General features: G+C 42.6%; 1 protein-coding gene across 2 annotated transcripts in view; it reads right to left on the bottom strand.

The window, feature by feature from the left end:
* The window catches only part of MED13L (mediator complex subunit 13L), a 333,854-nt gene extending 329,490 nt beyond the window's left edge, over positions 1 to 4,364 (bottom strand). For both annotated transcript variants that reach the window (XM_075012327.1, XM_075012328.1), the window contains exon 1: positions 3,546 to 4,364. In XM_075012327.1, the coding sequence (XP_074868428.1) occupies positions 3,546 to 3,617 (72 nt within the window). In that variant the 5' untranslated portion in view covers positions 3,618 to 4,364. The remainder of the gene's footprint in view (positions 1 to 3,545) is intronic.
* Positions 4,365 to 22,073: the final 17,709 nt, after the last annotated feature.

Here is a 22,073-nt window from a genome sequence, read left to right as displayed (position 1 = left end):
CCGAAATCGCCTTATTCCAATCAGTGATCGGGATAAGAGGATTTCAAAAGGTGCTGGGTCCTTTCGAAAAGGACTCCCGTGTAGCCGCGCCGAACCGCGCGCTTTTAAAGCGCTGCAGCCGGAAGCATCCTAATGCTAATGAGGCGCTGAATATTCAATTCAGTGCCTCATTAGTAATCTTCAAAATGGCCATTAGCATGGCTATTTCGAAGATTTGTGCCCATGTAGACACGCCTGATGTTCCATTCTTGAGCTCAATGTACAAAACCACCAACTACCAGAAGTATCACTAGATAAAAAGAAATTATTTGAAGTACAAATCAAACCATGCCTACTCGTGTTGTTAAAAATTATCTACAGATACTAAATAAAAGTTCAAAAAGCTAGTTTTATATCAAACAACACCAAAATCATTAAGGTAATCAGTCAAGTGCTAGTGCCGACTCTTTAAAAAAGCAGGAGGTTTTAATATTATAATGCTTCTGTAATTACTTCATTATTCCATTAAGAATTCTGCTTAAATTATAAAAGATTAACGAAAGATGGAGATAAAAGTGAATATAGGACAGCTAAATGACACTTCTTCTAATAACTGGATTATCCAAAATCAATATTGAATGCACAAGCCTTTTCCTAAGGAGAATTTCGCTTACAAGAACCAAACCAATTCTCAACAATTCTGCGTATATTGTTTTGCTGTCATTAGAAGATAAACTCCAGGAGCTCTTGTTGTAGATTATGTCCTGGTCTACTGTAGTTTTAATGCTGCACAAAATATGACATAAATTTAACACTTGGAGAGTAAGATGTCAATGCCTGTGGCCACAATATTTTAATACTTTCTTTGTCAATGTTTTTAATGCTACATTTATCAATAAGTGTTCAAAAATCAGTAATGCAACTAAAATGGGATATCATTAATATTTAAGTTTGCTGATTATATTCATGTTATGTTCTATAAAATACTGATCATTTATAAAATTGCTAGTTAAGGACTATACACTGCAACACCTTACTTCACGCTGTCTTACATCCGCAGTATTTACTCATGTGTAATAGTATGCGGGATCAGGCATATTACCCAATATTTTAATCTATCTCCATTCCACCAAGTTAGGGACAGGCATACACACAAAGTACGTAAGGCAAAGCGTGCTGGGGCCCCATGGTGGTAGACAAAACACAAAAACATTACAGTGAATTACAATTACAACACAGCTGTCCACTGATCCCATTATAACATGTTTAAAGCCTAAACTATGAAAATTACTACCTTGTTTAAGTGACCAATTTAAAAAATAATTAGTTTCTGCCCACACCTACAAATTTTAGGTCTAGTTAAGCTTTGCAACTATTTTGTGTTAAACATAACATCTGCAAACAGATGTTTAAATGTTATTTGTAATTGCAGAAACAGGTTTGAAAGAGCGATAAGGTAATTTCCGAAGACCAAATTTGAAGTAATATTACCTTATTATCTAATTCTGTATGTCACTCTTTATGAAAGAGCACTTTTAAAAGCAAAGGCCATAACTGTATTTAATTTATGACATTATACATACAATTAAAAATCCTGATGCTCTACAGAAGTTTCCTAGTATCAACTCTGGAAAACAAAACAATCAGAAAAATCTAAGCTTTGTAATTCATGCTTCCATACACCAAGAATTATTTTACCTGTGATGGACTCTGACAACAGGATTATAGCTATACCACCTATACCTACCAAAGCATGTTAATCAAATTCCTAACCAAAAACCATGATGGAAGCTGTTGGGGATAGGGGTTAGTCAGTTGGTCATATTTTTTTTTAAACTCAGCTTAAAGATTAAACTTCTTTTAAGCTACTGGTGGCAATCTTTCCGGCTACAGTTACTTGTCTTGTATTTACCACTGAGTTTGTTTGTTTTTTTGTTTTGTTTTTTTTTAAATAATCAAGACTGCAATATACAAACCACTTTTACCACTATTATTATCTGCAGGCATGTAACAGAGGTATAAATGCTCTGCAAATATTAGCATAAGTGCAAGTTTAAACAATGTTACTTAGCTCTGAAAGTGGTTCCAAGTCAAAAAGGATGGTATTTGTTATAAGACACCCAAAAGCCTCGTCAGGATCAAAGATCCTATTGTATAAACACATAACCAAATAAAGCCTCTACCCCCAAAGAATTACATTCTTATTAAAGACAATGCACAAAATGTCAGGAACAAACAATCCAAAGAAAGATACTAAGGGTTGCACGTGGGATCAATATCCAGGTTAACAATAATTAAAAGAAAGAATATCACAAAGACTAGCAATATGCATATCTGAAAGTTCTGAATTAAAGATGTTTTTAAAAATCAGTGTTTTTAAGAAATTCCTACGGAAATATTCACATTCCTTTTCCACCCCTAGAAAAACGTAAATCTGAACCCCTATTGTTTTGTTTGGGAGGTGGGTGGAAGGAAAAGATATTTTGGTTTATTTGTTTGTTTGCTTGTCTTTACTTCCTCCCCACACCATCCTGCATATAGACTATATTACCAGGTGCTCCCCACTTTATCTTCTGAATTACCATTTGCTTATTTTAAAAAACCAATCTACATTTCTCTCCCCCCAGGATAACTACAGGGGGACCTGAAAATTCTCCCCTTCCCCTGGGCTAACATTACCCACAACTGTTGTATACAAGAAAGAAAAAAGGTATTTTCAATTAAAATGTCACTAATCCAAATACTTTTTCTTTGTATTCCTTTCTTAATTAAGATTACAAAGCTGTATTTTTGCAATTGTTCACACTAACTGCTGTAAAATTAAACCACGCATTCTTAAGTACAAAGTAAAAGTTGTCAGCCAACAGTGAGATGGACGATGGCATCTATGTTATCAAGAAATCCAGCACATTGCATTTTCAGCTAATGCTTTCCTTTCAAGGCCAAAAAAAAAAAAAAAAAGTCTTTCTTCCCCTCCACCGGTGCAGTGCCTGTAAAAGCATAAGGGCAGCTGACGTTCAGACACAAGAAGCACCGATTTCAAGTCCTACAGATCACCTCACGCTGCATGAACTGTTTGTTGCTGAAATGGCGTTTGTCATTACGAAAGAAGAAAGGGGGGAAAAAAACTACACACAGTTGAAGAGGCACAAAGGAGAAGGGCATGAAGTGTCAAAGCAAGCAGGGGCAGGGAGAAACGACTGTTTACCACAGGAGACGGTCACACATGCAGGCAGGGGACATCCAATCCGTTGCCTTGACATCTCGCCTTCAGAGCGCTGCAGCTGTGCGAGGAAGGCACGCTCGCAACGAACGGCGTTGAAGAGCAAAATAAACACGGAGCGGGGCCGCGGGGAGGAGGGGCTAGCCGGGGAGCAGCCCCGCGGACCAGGCTATAAAAGCCCCGGCAGCTGCACCGACCCCACCAAGTTGCCGCGCGGCGGCTCGAAGCAGCAGCAGCAGCCGCCGCCGCCGCCGCCGCAGCAGCACCGTTCCTGCGAGAGCCCCGGCCCGCCGGGCTCGGCCCTCGCGCTCCCACCACCCTTCCCCCCGCCCCAAGCACTTACCAGCGAGAAGAGGTTGGAGTGACAGTCCTCTAGGCTGGCCCCGTTCGCCACCCAGTTCGCCGCAGCAGTCATGATCCTCGGCGAGCCCGGCCGCCAGAGCGGGGCATGTCTGAGGAGCCGGGCCCAGCAGGAAGGGAGAAGCGCCCGTGGCTCCCCGGTACAGCCCACTCCGGCTGTCACAGGGGCAGCCGCCGCAGTCCTGCCCCTCGCTGCGTCCCCAGCGCAAACGCCAGCCCGAGGAAGGAGCAGGGACCGGCAGGGGGCGCTCCGCGGACGGGGGCCTCGAGCCGCCTATCCGCCCCCTGCCCAATAATCCACACCGAGCCGAGCGGCTCCCGCCCGGCGCTCTCGGTCCCGTCCGCCCCGCTCCGCTGCTCGCCGCTTCGGCCCCCGGGACGGGGCTCGCGTCAGGGGGCTCCTCCCGCGGCCGAGCTGCGGCCCCTGCAGGACACAGCCCAGGCGGGGGGCCTGGTCCGGGCCCCGCGCAGTGGCGGCGGCTGCTGACGGGGGGCGCTGTCTCCGCTGCGGCCGTGTCTCCTCCCCTCCCCGCCCGGCCGCCCCTCGCTGCTGCCGCCGCTGGCGGTGGGTGGATGGTGTTTTCCTGCTGCCGCCGCCACCGCCTTGTTTACGCTCCGCGCGGGGCTCCCGCTGCTAGGGGCGACCGGAGGCAGCCGCGGAGCAGAGAGCGCGCGCTGTCCCTGCCCGTCCTCGCCGCCCTCGGCGTGGCCCTGCCCGCCCGGCGGCCCCGCTCGTCGCCGCCGCCGTCTCCTCACACACTCGCCTCTGCCTCTCTCCCCTCTGACAGCAATGGCGGCGGCCAGGCACAGTCCGCCTCGCCATTGGCCACCGCCGTACCACGTGAGCCGTTCAGAGCGGAGGGGGGAGCGAGCGTTCGAACTCCCTCCCCGCCTCCCCCGCTCGCCGCCCTCGGCTGCCGAAACGTTCCACTAGGGGCGCTCGCGAGCAAGGAATAATCAGGCTCCTGCTGCCCTCTGGGGCTCCCCGCACTTAAGGGCCCCGTTTCCACTCAGCAGGTGGTTCCACACACGCCTCCACCACCTCGGGCAATAGCTCAAGGAGGGCTTCAGAAAAAGTCCCAGAGCTGCAAAGAGTGCAGGAACCAGGGGAGCTGCATAAGTGCTACAGGAGCCACAGGAGATCTTATAGCCCTTGTCTCTGCTTGCTGTCCTAATTTAGGGTACTAATGGTGAGGGTAGCAGAGGGTGTACACATTACAGCTCTGCTTCTGGATAATAGCTACAGGCAGACCTGCTCTTTAGTCCTTCATCACACACTCTCTGTTGGCGCAGTCGGTAAACACCCTTCCTCCACCTCACCTTCTTCATCCATAAAATAAGGATAATATTTTCGAGAACGAGTCCTGCTCTGTGTGCATTTCCTCTTATTGCCAATAATTAATACATTCTTTCACAAAGAGGGTTTATACGAATCAAAACAATCCAAATTGATTGTCCCGGGCAGGGGTCAGCAACCGTTTGGCAGCAGGGTGCCTAAATTTGACGTTTGGTCCTCTATGTATGGTCCAAGTGCTGGTGACACTTTTTAAAAGTCACTAATAGTCCTATTTACAACAGTTCCATTAATAAATAAATAAAGATACAGAGCTTTACCATTTAGGTGGTAGTAGGTAGTATTAGTTGGTCTTTCGTTAATCCAGAAGCAGCATGGCTTTGAGCAAGCTTCCTGCTGCTTGAGTGGGGAAGGGGAGACACTAAGCTCCTGCCTGGAGTGCTGTTGAAAATCAGCTCACATGCCACTCCAGGCATTTGTGCCAGGGGTTGCTGATCACTGGTCTAGGGCATACTGGATGCAGTACAGCAGTTGCATTTTTGAATGAATGGCTACAGTACACCTGCCCCCACAAAAAAATTTCACAGATAGAGTACTGTTCCTCTCTTTTTACCTGTGATGTAAAGAAAAAAAAACAATTTATTATACACTGGAGAGAAACAAATATGTTACATAATGAGCTTATATCAAGAAATCCAAAGTTATTTTAGAAATACAACCTACTCTGAGCGTATACATCCACTAAAATCAGAACTGCCAGCTCTAGGAAATGCCATTTTTACTATCGTTTTAAACAGCAAATTTCACAAAAATCAAGGCCACTATTGCATTTTGGGTTTGTTCTGCTGGAAAGTTTTTATAGCAAACATTTATTTATATTTTTTACACTAAATATGCCATTAAACTTCTGCTGGAAAGTTTTTATAGCAATCATTTATTTATATTTTTTACACTAAATATGCCATTAAACTTGAGCATACCTGAAAATTAAACTGACTATAAACAGCTGACTACAAGAGAATTCAGAGCCTCTTTTAAAAAAAAATACAAAGCAAAAAAAACATATACAGCCAGCACATGTAACTATTTAATGTTTTAACTTAAATATTTTTTCACTATATAAACGTTTTTTGAGTTCACAATGATCCTTTGATACAGTCCTAAAGAAGCCTAATTTGCTCAGGCAAATTTGCTCATTGGATTCCAAAACACTGCAGTAGAGGTGTTAGTATTTAAGGTGTGTCATTAATTTACATTTACTTAGTATGCCCCATTAAACTTAAAAGTACTCAGTGTACCACAATTTTAAATGATCCTACTTTCAATAGGAAAACAGATTTTTCAGCCTTTACTTTCCATCCAAATGTCAACATGGATGCTTCCTACACCACACCCTTTTTTTAAGCAAAACAAAAAAGCAGTCCAGTAGCATTTTAAAGACTAACAAAATAATTTATTAGGTGGCAAGCTTTCGTGGGATAGACCCACTTCTTCAGACTTTTAAAGCAAGTTATTCTTTTAATTAGTTTTAGTTGTAATGTTTAGGATCTACTTTATAACACTAATACAGGGGTCTGCAACCTGCAGTTCCAGAGGAGGGTGGTGGGGGGGAAACCTTCTGATTATTTTTGATAAGCAGTGCATGTCTAAAAGCCCAAAAATGAACAACTTATATGTAAATAGCAAGCAATATGTGAGCTCAAAGCATTGGATAACTCCCCCTAGCATCCTCCAGAGAGGGAGAAGGTTCGGGAGTGAAGGTCAGAAAGACAGTGGTACAAACACACACGTAAAGTGTGAGGAAACAGAATAGGTAAAAAGTTTGTGAATGTCCTGCAGTAAACAAGTATCACATTACAAATCATTGTGTGTACGCTGTTCTTCAAATAGGGGTTCTATAGGGCATAATGAATTGGTCCATCATCATTCACAAGTTACAGAACATATATTTGTTTAAGCACCATCCCACAACAAGACACCCTTCCATATCCCATCTCCACTGTACTGTGGACAAGTTGTTCCATAAACAAGAGTATTTTGATAGTTCAATGTTAAGACCTGGCCATCTAATTTTAAGATTTCCATTTCACTTAAATAAAAAAGCAATGGGAGCCATTGCTTGAAGAAAATTATTAATTTGGTGTTGAGTATGTTAACACTACAGAGACCATATTGCATAGCTAGATCACCATCCTTATGGCAGCATAATCCCATAATGTAGGTAAAATATGCAGAGAGAGAAGAGGTGTCCACATCAGTGTAGGAAAACCACCTCCCTGAGCAATGATACCTGCATCAACAGAAGCAGTCATCTGTCCATATAACTGTGTCTATCATAGCCATTAAGTTAGCATAGCTATAGCATTCATAGGCATGTACTTTTCACTTGTCAGACCAACGTAGCTCTGTCAACATAACTTTAAGCATAGGTTAGGCCTCAGGCTGAAATCTGCAGAAAGCGAGATGTTCAAACTTACCTGTTCATGTAAAACTAGACACTATGCTCAATTAAAATAGCGTAAACTGTTGAAGAAACTGACTGGAGAATTTATTCATTTTTTTCCAGTGGTATTGATTACCTCTTAGCAATTCAGTTAAGATTTAACCTTTTGCTAGTTCAATTTTTTTTCCAGAATATAGCTGTGCTGAGTTTTTGGTAATTATTTAAACACTGTAGCTAAATATTCCTAAGCTTTGAAAAGCAATTACTGACACCTCCTGATCAATGTTGCCAGTAAGCTGAGTGCTTAGGCAGCCACGCAGGAGAGATTCAGTGGCCGCCCATCAGATCATCAGAGCACAAAAACCCGCCAGCATGTGTTTCTGTCAGTGGTTCACATCTCAACATGTCTTAGTGCACATAATTTTTTTTCACCCATGGATAGAAAAAAATTAGAGGGAACATTGCTCATGATGGCTATTGGTCATAAAATATGTTTCAATTCTCTGCATTGCCAAGCTCAGGGTTTGGTTTATTTTTAAATTAGAAAATATAGCAGTCCTTAGATGACTTGCCAGGGACCTGATTTATATTATATTCATAATCAGATAAGTCAAAGCATATTTTGAGTTGTACTTTATTTGTGGTTTTACAAGGAGGTCAATTATTTACACATTGTGTATCCGATTGACAAGAGAATTCATTGTAATCTAATTATTCACTGCGCCATACCAAACAAATGCAAAGTTCCCTTGCTGTTTTTCTAACAGTAGCATTGTTTAAACTGAAATTGATCCACTTACAGCTATCAAATGCAAGCTATATTGGCATTTGCACATGCCTTATCATCCCAAATGGTATCAAAACAAAAAAGCAGTCAAGTAGCACTTTAAAGACTAACAAAATAATTTATTAGGTGAGCTTTCATTGAACAGACCTACTTCTTCAGACCATAGTATGTGATGAAACATGTTTCTCAGATCAATTTGTCCCAGGTACTTTGAATCCCTGTTTCCTTCCCTAGCTTTAAAGAAGCGTAAACAATAGCATCTGAGTTCCTCCTTTAAACTCATGTAATTTTTTTTCATGATGGCAACGTCTATGAACAATTAGCTTTCTTTGGCCAGCATATTACACTGGCCAATTCCCAGGAGTGGAATGGAGTTCCCAGGCTCCTGGAGATCATCTGTGTCACACTAGTCTTCACCCTGCAGAGTTAAGTACTCTGGGAAGGAGCCAGTTGCTGCCCTTTGAGACAAATTTGACAACTAGTTTCTGAACACCATTATGGTATCATGGGTGAGACTATTTCAATACAGAAGAATTTATCCAACTAGTGATGACTAAGCCTGGGCTGTCAGAAAGATGTCTGAGAATATTATAGCCCTTGTTTCCATTGGTAGGCATTGCTTATTCTAAGGGTAGGTCTTGCTGCTCCAGGGTGGCTCCTGGAACCCTACAGGCTGTTCCTTCAGGAGCGCAAGGGGATCATAGGCGCCCTGCTGGCCTGCCACAGGGGCTGCTGGCTGCTAAGAAGTGGCTGTGAGCGTATCAGACACAGCTGTGTGTTGCTCTGCTGTTCGTGTGCACACAGCCTCCTGCCCCAGGCTTTCCAGGGCTCCCTGCAGCTTTGAAAAGGGATGGAGGCGGGAACCATGGAGTACTGAGTGCTATGGACAGGGTGTCCCCGGGTTACCTGTGCAGCACCGTGTAGGCCCTTTCTGTTGACAGAGGGCCCCCCAGAAGGCCCAGACCTGCGTTTTGTCAACAGATCTCCATCACCAGAGGTGTTCTTCCTCATGCCGAGTGGGGTATGGCTGTCGACAGAATACCTGTGGGAATCTGGACGGTCTGCAGAGTCTTTCAACAACACAGCCATTTTGCTGACAAAACCTTCTAGTCTAGACATAGCCACAGTTTGTACTCTAGGAAGGTAGCTGTGTTTGGCACTAAATATCAAACATGGGTCCTTTCTATTGCTTCAGCTTATGTTGGTCCTTTTTTATATCAATATCTAAATTATTCAACCTGTATTATGTGCTAATAAAAACTGTGTTTACCATCCAGTGTCAGATACAACTCATTTTTCAATGAAGAAAGAGGCTGAGAAGGCTAGACTGAAATGAACACTTTCCCCTTGCAAATTGTCATGCCCAGAAAAATGAGCACTGTCAGAGGCGTACATTTCAGAGAAGAGTATGTCCAAGATCTAATTGAAACATAGCATCTTTCAAGGCAGAGATGATGGGTATGTCACAGACTTCATGATTCTGGATCTCAATAATATGCCTTAGTACAGTTTAGAGAATTCATATAAATTAGACATGTTCTTGACTGCTGATTTCATGAAGGCACAATCAACCCGAAATTATTCCAGAGATGACATCAAGAAGGTGAACAAAACAAAGAAAAATATCTGGTTCAATTTTTGCTGCTTGGTTATAGATATATTCAGATGGATTTGAAGAGATGTCACAAAACTTATATTTCACGATTAACCTCCCAAAGAAAACCTTTGGTTTGTACTTTTGCTCCTTTGATGCTATAGGGCCTATCCTCCCCCACCCGCTCCCCGCTCCTCCTCTTCATGCTGTTTTTTGAATCTTTGGAAGTGTCAGTAACATCTAAATTTGCTTGCCTTTGCTGGAAGATTCCTTAGAGGTCTCATGTGACTTACAAATATTTTCAGTGCTCTTCAAAGACATTTCTCCTAAATGCTTTTCAGACATTTGAATTAAATACTATGGTGATGAACAATATTCTCATGTTTGCAGTACGAACCAGGTTCACTTGCCCACTCAAATACCCCTGGCATGCTTCCTGACCCTAGTATATTAAAGAAAAAGCAGGCCTAAATTACTAATGTAAAAACAGAGCAGGAAATCCTGTTTTTTAGTACACTACCAAGATACTAAAAGAGGGCAAGCTGCTTTTCTTTACCCAATTCATAATTTTATCTGGGATTCTAGAACTGAAAAAATACATGTCTAATTTCTTTCTCAGCATTTATACAGTTTATTTCTGCATTTTACTCAGGCTGGAAAATAAAACTAAATCGAGCTTTTCATATTTCTTCTCGTGGACTCTCAAATTGTTACAGTCCACAGCAACTTGAGAGAAATATTGAAACTAAAGCAAAATACTTTGTTCAAATTAAAGATTTATAAAAATATTCCAATGTTACATTTTGCAAAGCACACCCCTTTCCATATTTATTATCACTAACACAGAGAAATCTAAGAGTCCTCAAAATAGTAGACTGAAAATTTTAGTTTTTAAAAGATTTCACAGAATTTAAGATGCATAGAAATGTTCCCAAGAGATCAAATCAAACTCTGAAATAATTTACCATATTCAAGTCAAACTGTACAGTGCTCTATTAATGCATAAGAACCTGCAAATAAAGTTAACTGAAAGCTAGTGAAACGATTAGTCATAGCCTCCAATTTCTTTTTGGAACTGGTATTGGCTACATACTAATTGTACTGGAAAAATTATGTAAGGGATCCTCAGTGAATCCATTTTGAAGCCCTTGGATGGGGGGAAGAGATCAGGAATAATCAACATGGGATTCACCAAAGGCAAGTCATGCCTGACCAACCTGATTACTTTCTATGATGAGGTAACTGGCTCTGTGGATATGGGGAAGGTGGTGGATATAATACACCTTGCTTTTAGGAAAGCCATCGGTACAATCTCTCACAACATTCTTGCCAGCAAGATAAAGAAGTATGGATTGGACAAATGGACTGTAAGGTGGATAAAAAGCTGTCTAGATTGTTGGGCTCAGTGAATAGCAATCCATAGCTCTATGTCTGGTTGGTAGCCAGTATCAAGCAGAGTACCCCCAGGATCAGTTCTGGGGCCAGTTTTGTTCAGTAGCTTTATTAATGTCCTGGATGAGGGGATGGTTTGTACTTGCAGCAAATTTACAGATGACACTAAACTAGCAGGAGAGGTTGATATGCTGGAGGGTAGGGATAGAGCCCAGGGAGACCTAGACAAATTGGAGGATTGGACCAAAAGAATTCTGATGAGGTTCAACAAAGACAAATGCAAACACCTGCACTTAGGTTGGAGGAATCCCGAGCACCACTACAGGTCGGGACTCAATGGGCTAAGCAAAATTCTGCAGAAAAGGACCTGGGTATTACAGTGGATAAAAAGCTGGATATGAGCCAGCAGTGTGTCCTGGTAGCTAAGAAGGCTAACAACATACTAGGGTGCATTAGTAGGAGCATTGCCAGTAAATCTAGGAAAGTGATTATTCCTCTTTTTATGGCACTGGTGAGGCTGCATCTGGAGTATTGCATCCACTTCTGAGATCTCCTCATTACAGAAAGGATGTGGACACACTGAAGATAGTCTGGCAGAGGGCAACAAAAATGATTAGGAGGCTGAAGGTCATGACTTTTGAGGAGAGGCTAAGGAACTGGGCTTATTTAGTCTACAGAAGAGAAGAGAGAGGGAAGATGTGACAGAAGCCTTCAACTACCTGAAGGGGGCTTCCAAAGAGGATGGAGAGTGGTTATTTTCAGTGGTAAAAGATGATAGAACAAAGAGCAATGGTATCAAGTTGTAGCAGGGGAGGTGTAGTTTGGACATTAGGAAAAACTATTTCACTAGTAGAGGGGTGAAATTCTGGAATGGGTTTCCTTGGGAGGTGGTAGAATCTCCTTCCTTAGAGGCCTTTAAGTCCTGGATTGACAAAGCCCTGGGTAGGATGATTTAGTTGGGATTGGTCCTGCTTTCAGGACCTCCTAACGGCTCTTCCAATCCTATGATTCTATAATTCTACTGGTTTCATCACAGACTTTAAAAATATCTAAGTTTTAGAATGTGATTTCCTAATACTGTGGTGATAGGTGCCATAGAAAATAGATAAAAGACTTCAGGACACTGGATATTAGGCATTCAATCTACCTAAGTTTTCTTCTGTAGATATAATTAGTCCATCTCAAGGAAATAGGCTGAGATGGATAATAAGTGAGAGGAGCACAAATACCTAAAGATGATCTTTTCACGAGGCTAAGGATAGCATCAGCAGAGCTGCCAACTCTTTCTAACACTTCCTTTTCAAAGTAGTTCAATTGGATGATTTCCAGCAATGCCCCAAGCATGTAGCCTGCAGTCCAATCATTGTTTTGAACAGCAACTGATGTTCAAAATGATGAAAGAGGGCACTGGAGAAGTGTCTGACAAAAGGGGGTGGGGGAATCCCAGCACCAGACCACAATGCTAGAAGACAATAATCAGGTCACATAGCCTGATGGGCTAGTGAACATTGTGGATGAATTTTCAAAGGACTTTTTTTAGGGATGGACCCAGGAAAAACTACTGAAGAAGCAGCACAGAAAGAAGAACTGGACATACAGCTCATGAAGTGATACCCACCTTCTTAATTATCATTGGAAAATGGTGTAAGCGAGAAAGCTTTTGGGGTTATAAGCAACAAAAACTATTGTTATGGATATAACCTGCAATGGAATGCATTTATTTCAATTGAGGGTGAAACTCACCATTTTACCTTGCCTTCCCCTCTCACCAGGTTTAATTGGAGATTAACTCTAAATGGTGGGGAAAGGATGAACATGCACCTAGTGATTTAGTTTTACTCCCTTTGCACTTTTTAAAAATAAGAGACTTTGCGAGCATGAATGCATTTCTCTATACGTACTGCTGTGACTGTTGTTCTGCTATACTGGTAGAAAGATCTGGAATTACAGTATTACTACCATTAAAGCTCTGTTCCAGACAATATTGATTATAAATACTGGGAGCAGTATTAAATAAACCTGTCCCTTTAGGACCTCTTGGCTGTCCATTCACAGCACCCTGTCCAGGCAAGCAGAAATAGGCTCTACTGTTAGCAAGTCTTGGAATCTTAATTCATCATCCTTTTAATCTTCCCTACATATGTCCCCCAGTTCTTGGCAGGTTATGCTTGAGAATTTTTCATACAGGAGAAGTGAGACAAAAATCTCTTTTGCGCAGACAGATGGAATTCCAGCCCAAGCCAAGAAAAATTGTTCCGTCTTCTATACTGGGGTTTCCAGAACAATAACATCTTCCAACTCTTCCCTGGACTGAAATAAATGTTGAAACCAATGATGGTACGATTCCAGGTGTGACTTTTCTAGCTTCTCCACAGCTAGGTTCACTCCGCTTATTATTTTAAAAAAGGAATGAAATCTGAAATTCTCACTCTGGTAAGTCTTTGGTCTGGATATGTTGCTGCTAGAAGCTGTAGAATAGACCATCATGTACTGGTAAAATTAAAAACATACCACATGGAAAACAGTTTAAAATTCTGCTCTTGTCTTGAGACAGAATGTGAAATGGAGGAAGTTTTTATTCCCCTCAGGGAAAATATTCTCTAATTTTATTAGCAGGTTCATCCACTGCAGCTGCATCATCAATGGCACCTGGAGACAGGACCTTCAAGAAATCTGAAAAAAGGAAGAGGTTCTGAGATGACCTGCTATAAAACAAAGGGTGAAGATCAAGGCAGAATCCTGGAATTGTAGAAAAGCAAAAGAGGGGGTGCACTGGAAGCAAGAGGAAAAAATGGTTGCCGGTTTCCTTGACCAGGCTGTTTGAGTGATGGATCAGCCTGGTAAGCTATAGGGATGGAACCCTCCATCATCAGCTCCAGTCACGGTCCCCAACCACCAACTCCAGCATTGGCTTTAGCACCATTGCCAATAACCAGGACGTATTCTTGCCACTACAACACACTTCTGACAAGGCAGGCCATTGGAAAATTCTGGGTGGACGGGCAATGAATTAGCCTAGGAACTGTAATGTCTCTAACATGGCTTGACAACCCAATTCTCTGAAACCTCACTAGTGTTTCAGGCACATTAGTTATGCCCACCATGCAAGGGTAAACTTCAGGATCAATAGCTTCATGTATCACACCACCAGAACATTGATATTTGACTTGCTAGTCTCAAACTTGTTAGCCATGGACTCGTAATATTCTATAATAGATAGCTTCCAGATGGCAATAGTAACTACTTTTGGACTGATATGGCTGCCCTCTTCTGCCACAAGATGGATACATAAGTATGGGATGTGTGGGGCTCTACAGCATGGACATTCTGAAGCAGGCTTAGAAGGCATGTATTTATATCACAGGAGCCAGAAAACTAGTGTAGTCTGGGGTATCAATGTACCTCAGGTCAATGGTCCTTGAAGTGTACTCCTTTCATCCACTCTTCCTTTCTTCACCTGATATATCATATGTTCTTTTGGTAACCCCATGGTGATACTGTAAAATATAAGCAACACCTTATGGTGGTCCAGGCTGCCTGTTTATTGCTCCATTAGCCAAGGGAGTAAAGGGTAAACTGGATCTTCCAAGATCACTATTGGTATCTCCATGTCTTTATGGCGATTTTCTGGCCTGAGAAGAAAGTTCTGTTCTTTTCAACAGAGCAGAGTTTCTAAGAGGCACACGTCTTGCACCCTTCATGGCTACCCCACATTGCTGTCGATGAAACAGCCCTTGTGATCCACCAGGGCCTGCAACACTGTGAAGAAATACCCTTTGCGGTTTATATACTCCCCATACTTATGCCAAGATAGGGATGTGTGTTCCATCTCTTGCCCTACCACAGTTTGGTAACCCCATCATGGCAAAACCATCCACTGCATCCTGCACATTTCCCAGAGTCACTATTTTTCATAGCAAAAGGCTACTGATTACCTTGGTTGCCTGGATGACAGCAGTCGCCACTGTAAATTTGCCTACTCTAAATTGATTGCCCACTGACTGGTAGCTGCCTGGCATTGCAAGCTTCCACAGAGCTACTGCCACTCACTTCTGAACTGTCAGAGCAGGTATCATTTTAGTGTTGCAGCACTTCAGAGCAGGGGAAAGAAATCTGCAGAGTTCCATGAAAGTGGCCTTACGTATGTGGAAGTTTTCTAGCCACTGCTGACAGTCCCATGCCTGCAGCACAACGTGGTCCCACCAGACTGAGCTTGTTCCACAGCACCAGAACTAGCATTCTGCTGGGTGCACAGCATGGAGTGCAGTCAGCATCTCCCCTTTCCTCCTCTCCAGTGCTTCACATTCCTGTATGTCCATGTCCTCCTCAGAATCTTCATTGCTTTGAAGGCTTCTTAGGCTCTGCATCTACTGCAGCACAATGCATGAGGCGCTTATAATACTTGCCACCACAGTTTTAAGTTGGATGGGTTCCATGCTAGTCTTGCAATGGCGTTGGGGTGGCTATGAAAAAAGTGTGCAAAAACACTTTTTTGCTGTTGCTTTCCAAAGGGAGGGGGAAGAGATAAATGAACTATGTGAGGTTGACAACACACATCCAGAACTACTCGCAACACTTTTTTGTCCCATCAGACACTGGAAGCTTAATCCACAATGCAAGAGGGGCAGCAGGAACTATGGGATACATACCCACAGTCCACTGCTGACAAAGTCAAAGCTGTGCACCCTAATGGGGATGCATTCCATTGACTTCATGTGCACAATGGGGACATGCATCCTCAACTTTACAAAACTGGGTGCTAAAAACCCTAACAAATTTGAGTAATTTCCTCATATACACATACCCTAAGCACCTTCCACTTCACTTATTACTACTCATTTTAAGTCCCTGTTGCATTTCCTGAAATATCTGTCTCTTCTCTCTTTACAGGGTGAAGATGAGACAATAGTGGTGTGCAGTAGAAAATGATGGGTGCCACGCAAGTAAGATTATGCAGTAATAGCCTGATCTGCAAATACCTATGAGTAACTTTACTCACATATTCACATGTGTGAAGGTGTTAGCATAACTTAAAGTGTGGCTGTTCTCAGGAACAAGTCTTTACTCAGCAAAAGCATGTACATAGTGCAGCTCAACCACTAAAAAACTATTTTGACAAAAATGCACAAATAAAATACCCCGTAAAATAACGAGGCATTGTATAGGAGGAGGGACTTGAGGAATATGAATGAGGGGAGGGTAATGACCTAGACTACAGAGTCAGGGAGCAATCTTTGCACACAGAGTGGCACTGAACAAGTATGAAACGATTATGGGAGAAGCAGATGAACAAAGTAACCCAGGTGGCATCATTAGCAGTAGTCTGGTGGTAAAGGGCAAGGTAAGATAATAGGTGTAGGTCTTAGAGACAAGGAAAAGAAACAATTGGAAAAGAAAAGGGCAAGAGAGATTATATCAGTAGTTGCATTTTGTGTGGATTTGAGAAGGCCCAACACAGGCAAGAGAGGAGGGAGTTGCAGTAATCAACACAGAAGATGAGGGCCTACCTGAGAGTTATTGCTGCCTGAAAAGAGAAAAAAAAAACATCTTATCTTAGTGTGGTGGAAAAAGCAGGAGGAGATGATGAAAACAAACTGTATGGATGTGTGAGATGCAGGAGAGGAAGGAGTCAAAGTTGGCCCGCAGATTGCAAGGAGTGGTGATAACATGATAGTGGCGGTACAATGGGAAGGGGTGAGGGATTCAGAGGAGCACAGTTTTGCACTGGTGATATTTAAATTGCTGAGAAGAGATGTCAGTGAGGCTGTCTGAAATGTACCTTTTGATAGGAGGAGAGACCATTCAGGAGCCGAGAGGCAGATTGCTAAGTGACCATCAGAGAAATGATTTGTTAAGTCTCTTTCCCACATCGGGGTAATACTTACACATTCCAGCCACAAAACGCAGGAATTTATGTCTTTCAGGGCAAAAGAAAACTATAGCAGAATACAAATTCTAATCCATTTCTCCTGAGACAGGTGAATCTATGTTAGGTAGCTACAAACGTTCCCAAGGAAGAAAAACAGTTTTATATTCAGATAATGGTTTAATTAAAAAGCATAGAGACTTGATCCTGTTCAGTTAGTGATGTAACAGATATTTTAAAACCATCTAAAATAATACAAAAGATTAAAGGTGATCTGAGGGATGGACCAATTATGTAGTTGCAGATGGCGCGTAGTTGCCTGTGGTGCCCATTTTGGCAGACAAAATGCTGGCACTAAAGCATAATACAGTTATTTTGCTTTTTATAAAAGAAAATACACTAAGTCATAGCGATATTTTAGGAAAACAGAATGTGAGCAAGAGGATCTTCATGGGAAGGGTAGGCCGAGCAGTTATATGATCCTCACAGTTACAAGAGTAGAGGCCACTCACAACTAGCGGGAGACAGAATAATGAGGTTCACGGTCTGAGGCAAAGAAAAATTTTGTGCACCGACCTCTCCAGTTGATTACTGTGTGCCACAGCTGTAAATCCTCAGAGGAATAATGAGATAGGATAGATCAGTGGTTTTCAACAGCGAGAACTGTCCAAGCGTGCTATAAAATTGTCAGTTTCCCCACACTGTGGCTCTTTGCAAAGCTAGTGGGGATGAGGGGTGGGGAATTGACGACCCCACACCTGCTGAAGCACAAGCAGCAAGGCTGCCTGAGTCCCAGCTGGCACAGGGTTTGTCAGTTTCCCCTCCACAGTGCCTCTTTGCAGAGCCGCCATAAGGGGAAATGTTGATACCCCACAGCATCCCGTTCACACTTGGAGGCAGCCAAAATGCTGCTCCATGGCCCCAATGAGATGGCAGAGAGCCTGCGCCCACTCCTTGCTGTGGCAAGGGGGAAGGAGGAAGGGCAGGAGCCTGTTGGAGCTGGGGCATTGTTTAAATGCCACATCCTGGCTCCAATGAGCTGGGGGAGAGGGGATCCTGCTCTCTGGAGCCAACTCCCACACCTGAGAGTAATCAAGTAGCTGCTGAAATTTTCAGTGGTTATTCATTTACTCAACACCCCCAGCATGGCATTGAGCAGACTTTGAAAATGTGTCTGTGCTCGATGTTGAAGACAGTGTGTTCTGTGGCAGATTTGAAATGTTAATGCAGCTGATGCTTGTTTAGCTTGCTGTGTGCACTAGTAAGACCATAACCATGGTAAATTAAGTCAATGTGACAATTATGAGCAATCAATTCCAGTGAAAAAGGTGGGTGTGCTGTGGAATTGTTTGTCTCGTTGAAGTGTGCCGTGTTACTGAAAAGGTTGGAAACCATTGGGATGGATAGATAGGTAACTTGGCCAGAATGTGGCAACATTTTCACTTTTTAACGGCACAAAGCAGCAGAAATGGAGCACTTTAAAGACTAACAAAGTGATTTATTTGATGATGTAGCTTTTGTGGGACAGACCCACTTCTTCAGGTCTGTCCCATGAAAGCTCCATCACCGAATAAATCATTTTGTTAGTCCTTAAAGTGCTACATTTCTTCTGCTTTGTTTTGTTGGAGTACAGACTAACATGGCTACCTCTCTATTAGTTTTTAATAGCACGTTATTGTTGCATGTCAGTGAATTTGGTAAAGACAACCAAGCTATCAGTCAGATATGCCAGTATAGCTAGAAACAACCCCACCTGAGTTTCTGAAGAATTTAATAATTTAATACGTAATTGCTTTTAGCCCTCTTGGGAGATGATGTGCTTGCTGGGTCATAGTTTCATATCAACAAAAAGGTAGATTTGATCTTTCAAATGTGTTGTGCTTGCTTGGTGAGAATTCAGTTTTAATAAAAGGCTGTTGAATAAGATTCAGCCTAAAATGGCTTCAGTGCAGGGTTGAGAGATCAGAAAGCTTTGATTTAAGGGTCAAAGTGAGTGAAGATGCAAATATCAGTTGATGAACACATTTTGGAAAAATGAACCTGAGTTATTTTTCTCATTAAATTATGAGGCATCTCTGCATGGATGATGTAGCTTGGTGTGCTCTGTTCCTAGAAGTAGCCAGTCAGGCAACACCCCGTACTGCATATGTGGAATGTGCAGCTCTTGGCTAGATGTAAAGTTTGGCCACGAATCTGAGTGCAGTTTTCAGGGTTTAAAATCTTTATTTTATCTGGATTAAAATCGTCTTCTCCTTTGCCATTATATGCTGTTAATGGCATTTAAAGAAATGAAAAATAGATCCCTGGAATATACACTGATTTATCCTGCTGGCATGCAAAGTTTGTTTTGGAGCCCCGGCTTATTTTATTCTACTTGAACCGGTATGGCTATTTATCGTTAAAGTGATACTTTGTTACTTTTGGGGGGGGAAAAGGAGAGGGCTTGTGCATCCCTGTACTCTTGGACGGATGGATAGTTTGTATGTGGTCACTTTTTGCTACAAAAATGTCTAGGAAAGGCCTGTGTATTTTTAATGAAGACTTGGAAAAACAGTTCAAGTGTTTTTTAAATAAACAAACAAGCCAACCCACACTTCAACACTGGACAGCAGCAAGTCTGTATGCGAGGCAGATAGCACTCTTTTCTTCCCTTGCACATGGCATCTGAAATGATATTACCCGGTACCTTTAAAGCAAGACACACAGGCTGGGTCTACACGTGCCCCTTCCTTTCGAAAGGGGCATGTTAATGAGCAGGTTCGAAAGATGCTAATGAGGCGCTGCAATGAATATGCAGCACCTCATTAGCATAATGGCAGCTGCAGCTATTCGAAAGTGCGGCTTTTTGAATTGCATGCCGCCCATGGAGACGGGACCTTCCTAAAGGACCCCCGCCAGTTTTCGAAAGCCGTTCTTCCTAGCTGCGATCGTGCAGACCCAGCCACAGAGATGTTCATAACAGTAAGCATTTAGCAGGTCATAGGAATAAGGGGACTTCAACGTTTGCGGGGGTCCTTTCGAAAAGGGCCCCGTGTAGACGAGCCGTGCATGATTGAAACACGGCACTTTCGAAGTGCCACAGCCGGCAGCATACTAATGAGGTGCTGAATATTCCTTTCAGTGCCTCATTAGTATTCTCCATTTTGGCCATTAGCATGGCCCTTTCAAAATTTTGGCCAAGTGTAGACACAGCTCTACACTCTTAGTTCAAAATTGGGAACCTTCCTTTCACAAGGAATGCTGCCTATTTCGAAATAGCGATTTCAAATTAGGCACCGTTAAGACAGGGAATAGTGACTATTTTGAAATAAGCCATAGTGGCTGTGGCCACACTAGCCGCCTCCTTTCACAAAGGGCATTGTAATGAGGGATTTCAGCAGATGGGTTTCCCAAAACCAAACGGGAAGAAGGGGCTTTTGAAATCAGGGGTTCCTTTCGAAAGGCCCCCAGCAACAGGGGCGGCGTGCACTTTGAAAGCGGCACTTTGGAATCACGCATGGCTACCATTATGCTAATGAGGTGCTGTATACTCATGGCAGCGCCTCATTAGCATCTGCCAAAAGGAGAGGGCTAGGGTGGCCACAGCCAGTGTGTCCCATGGCTCTATTTCAAAATAGGCTCTATGCATAGACAATGCATTTTGAAATAGCTAAGTGGTATTTCGAAATGCATTTTTGTGTGCTGCAGCCTTTTTTTGAAGCAGGCTGTTCCAGAAGACCTTACTTCAGAATAAGGCTCCTGTGTAGACCAACCATAAATTTTCATCTGCTTGCTCAAAACTTGAAGCACTTGTTTGCAACGTCTTAGCCCCTTCATCCATTGAAATGTTCCTTTATTGTGCCTAGTGTGGATGTGTTGAACAAAATGGAGCAAAAGTGATTTCCTATTCTTATAAGGTGTTTTTCTCACACTGATTGGAGTTTGCACAAAATTACTGAGTTTTCCTCTCTACCTAGAAAACCATCAGATTTATATTGTACATTTATCCAGCAAGTGCAAAGTACTCTCTTAGTGACAAGATTGCTGCAATTTGTGCAGACCCCACCACTAATGCTAATTTTGGAGCTGCCAGATGTTGTGGTAGAAACAATTCGTGGTGAAAGCTCCAGACCGACTTAGGAAAAGAGAATCTTGGCATGGGGTGTGGCACACACATTGTACATAATTGCCTCCAAACTGCAGTTGAGTTTCTTCAGATGTGGAAAACTTTGCTATAAAGGTTTCACATGTACATCTAACCTGCATTGAGACCACTGACAAAGGACAGTGAAGTCCCTGCTCTACAGCCAGCTGGCTTTTAGCTCATGCGGTAGAGCACATGGCTTTAGCCTCTAAGGTCATTGGTTCATTTCCTCCTGCCAACAGCCTGGGTCTGGTAACCTTAGACTTCTCTCAGTTTGTTAAAACCAAGTATATCAAGTTACTACAGTGATCTGTCTGCAGAAGTTACTGTCTGAAGAGATATTTTGAAAAAACTTCTGTTGACAGATCGTATCTACACATAAAAGCAGATTGATCTTTTGATCTGCTCTGTCAACAAAAGGGGTCCCTGGAGCGTCTATGCAGCTTTTTTGTTGTACAGTTACTGTTGACAAAATGCATTTTGTGGGTAGATGCTCCGCAAGTTTTGTCGACAGAACACCTGACTGAATTGACCTTGTCAACTCTGGCCTTCCTCTTGATTGGAACTCCCTCCTTTTCATGAATCTTCATATTTAGATCCTTCTCTGGAATCCCCACTCAAGCATCTGATGAAGTGGGTCTTTGGCCACGAAAGCTTATGCTCCAAAATATGTTAGTCTATAAGGTGCCACAGGACTTGTTGTTTTTGCAGATACAGACTAACATGGCTACCCCTCTGATATTTGACTGGTAAGTGGACCTGGGAGAGTCTCTTTTCACTGTGAGTACTCACTGCCTCCCAGTTGAATATACTTTCTGCAGGAGTCAGCTATAGCATATCTATGCTGTTACATGGAGAGAACATTCACTTCAGGTTCTTTTGTATTGGAAAAGCAGCTCTGGGGACAGGTAAGGTTATTGATGGCTGTGCTGAAGGGCTCTAACTAGCCACATATCTTATCTGCCTATGGAGAATTTAAATTAACTTAGCTCTTTCTTGCTTGATCATTATT

This window comes from Carettochelys insculpta, chromosome 18, assembly GCF_033958435.1.
Source record: "Carettochelys insculpta isolate YL-2023 chromosome 18, ASM3395843v1, whole genome shotgun sequence".
Classification (NCBI taxonomy): domain Eukaryota; kingdom Metazoa; phylum Chordata; order Testudines; family Carettochelyidae; genus Carettochelys; species Carettochelys insculpta.
Note: the sequence above shows the minus strand (reverse complement) of the source record. Positions and strands in the feature narration are given on the sequence as shown.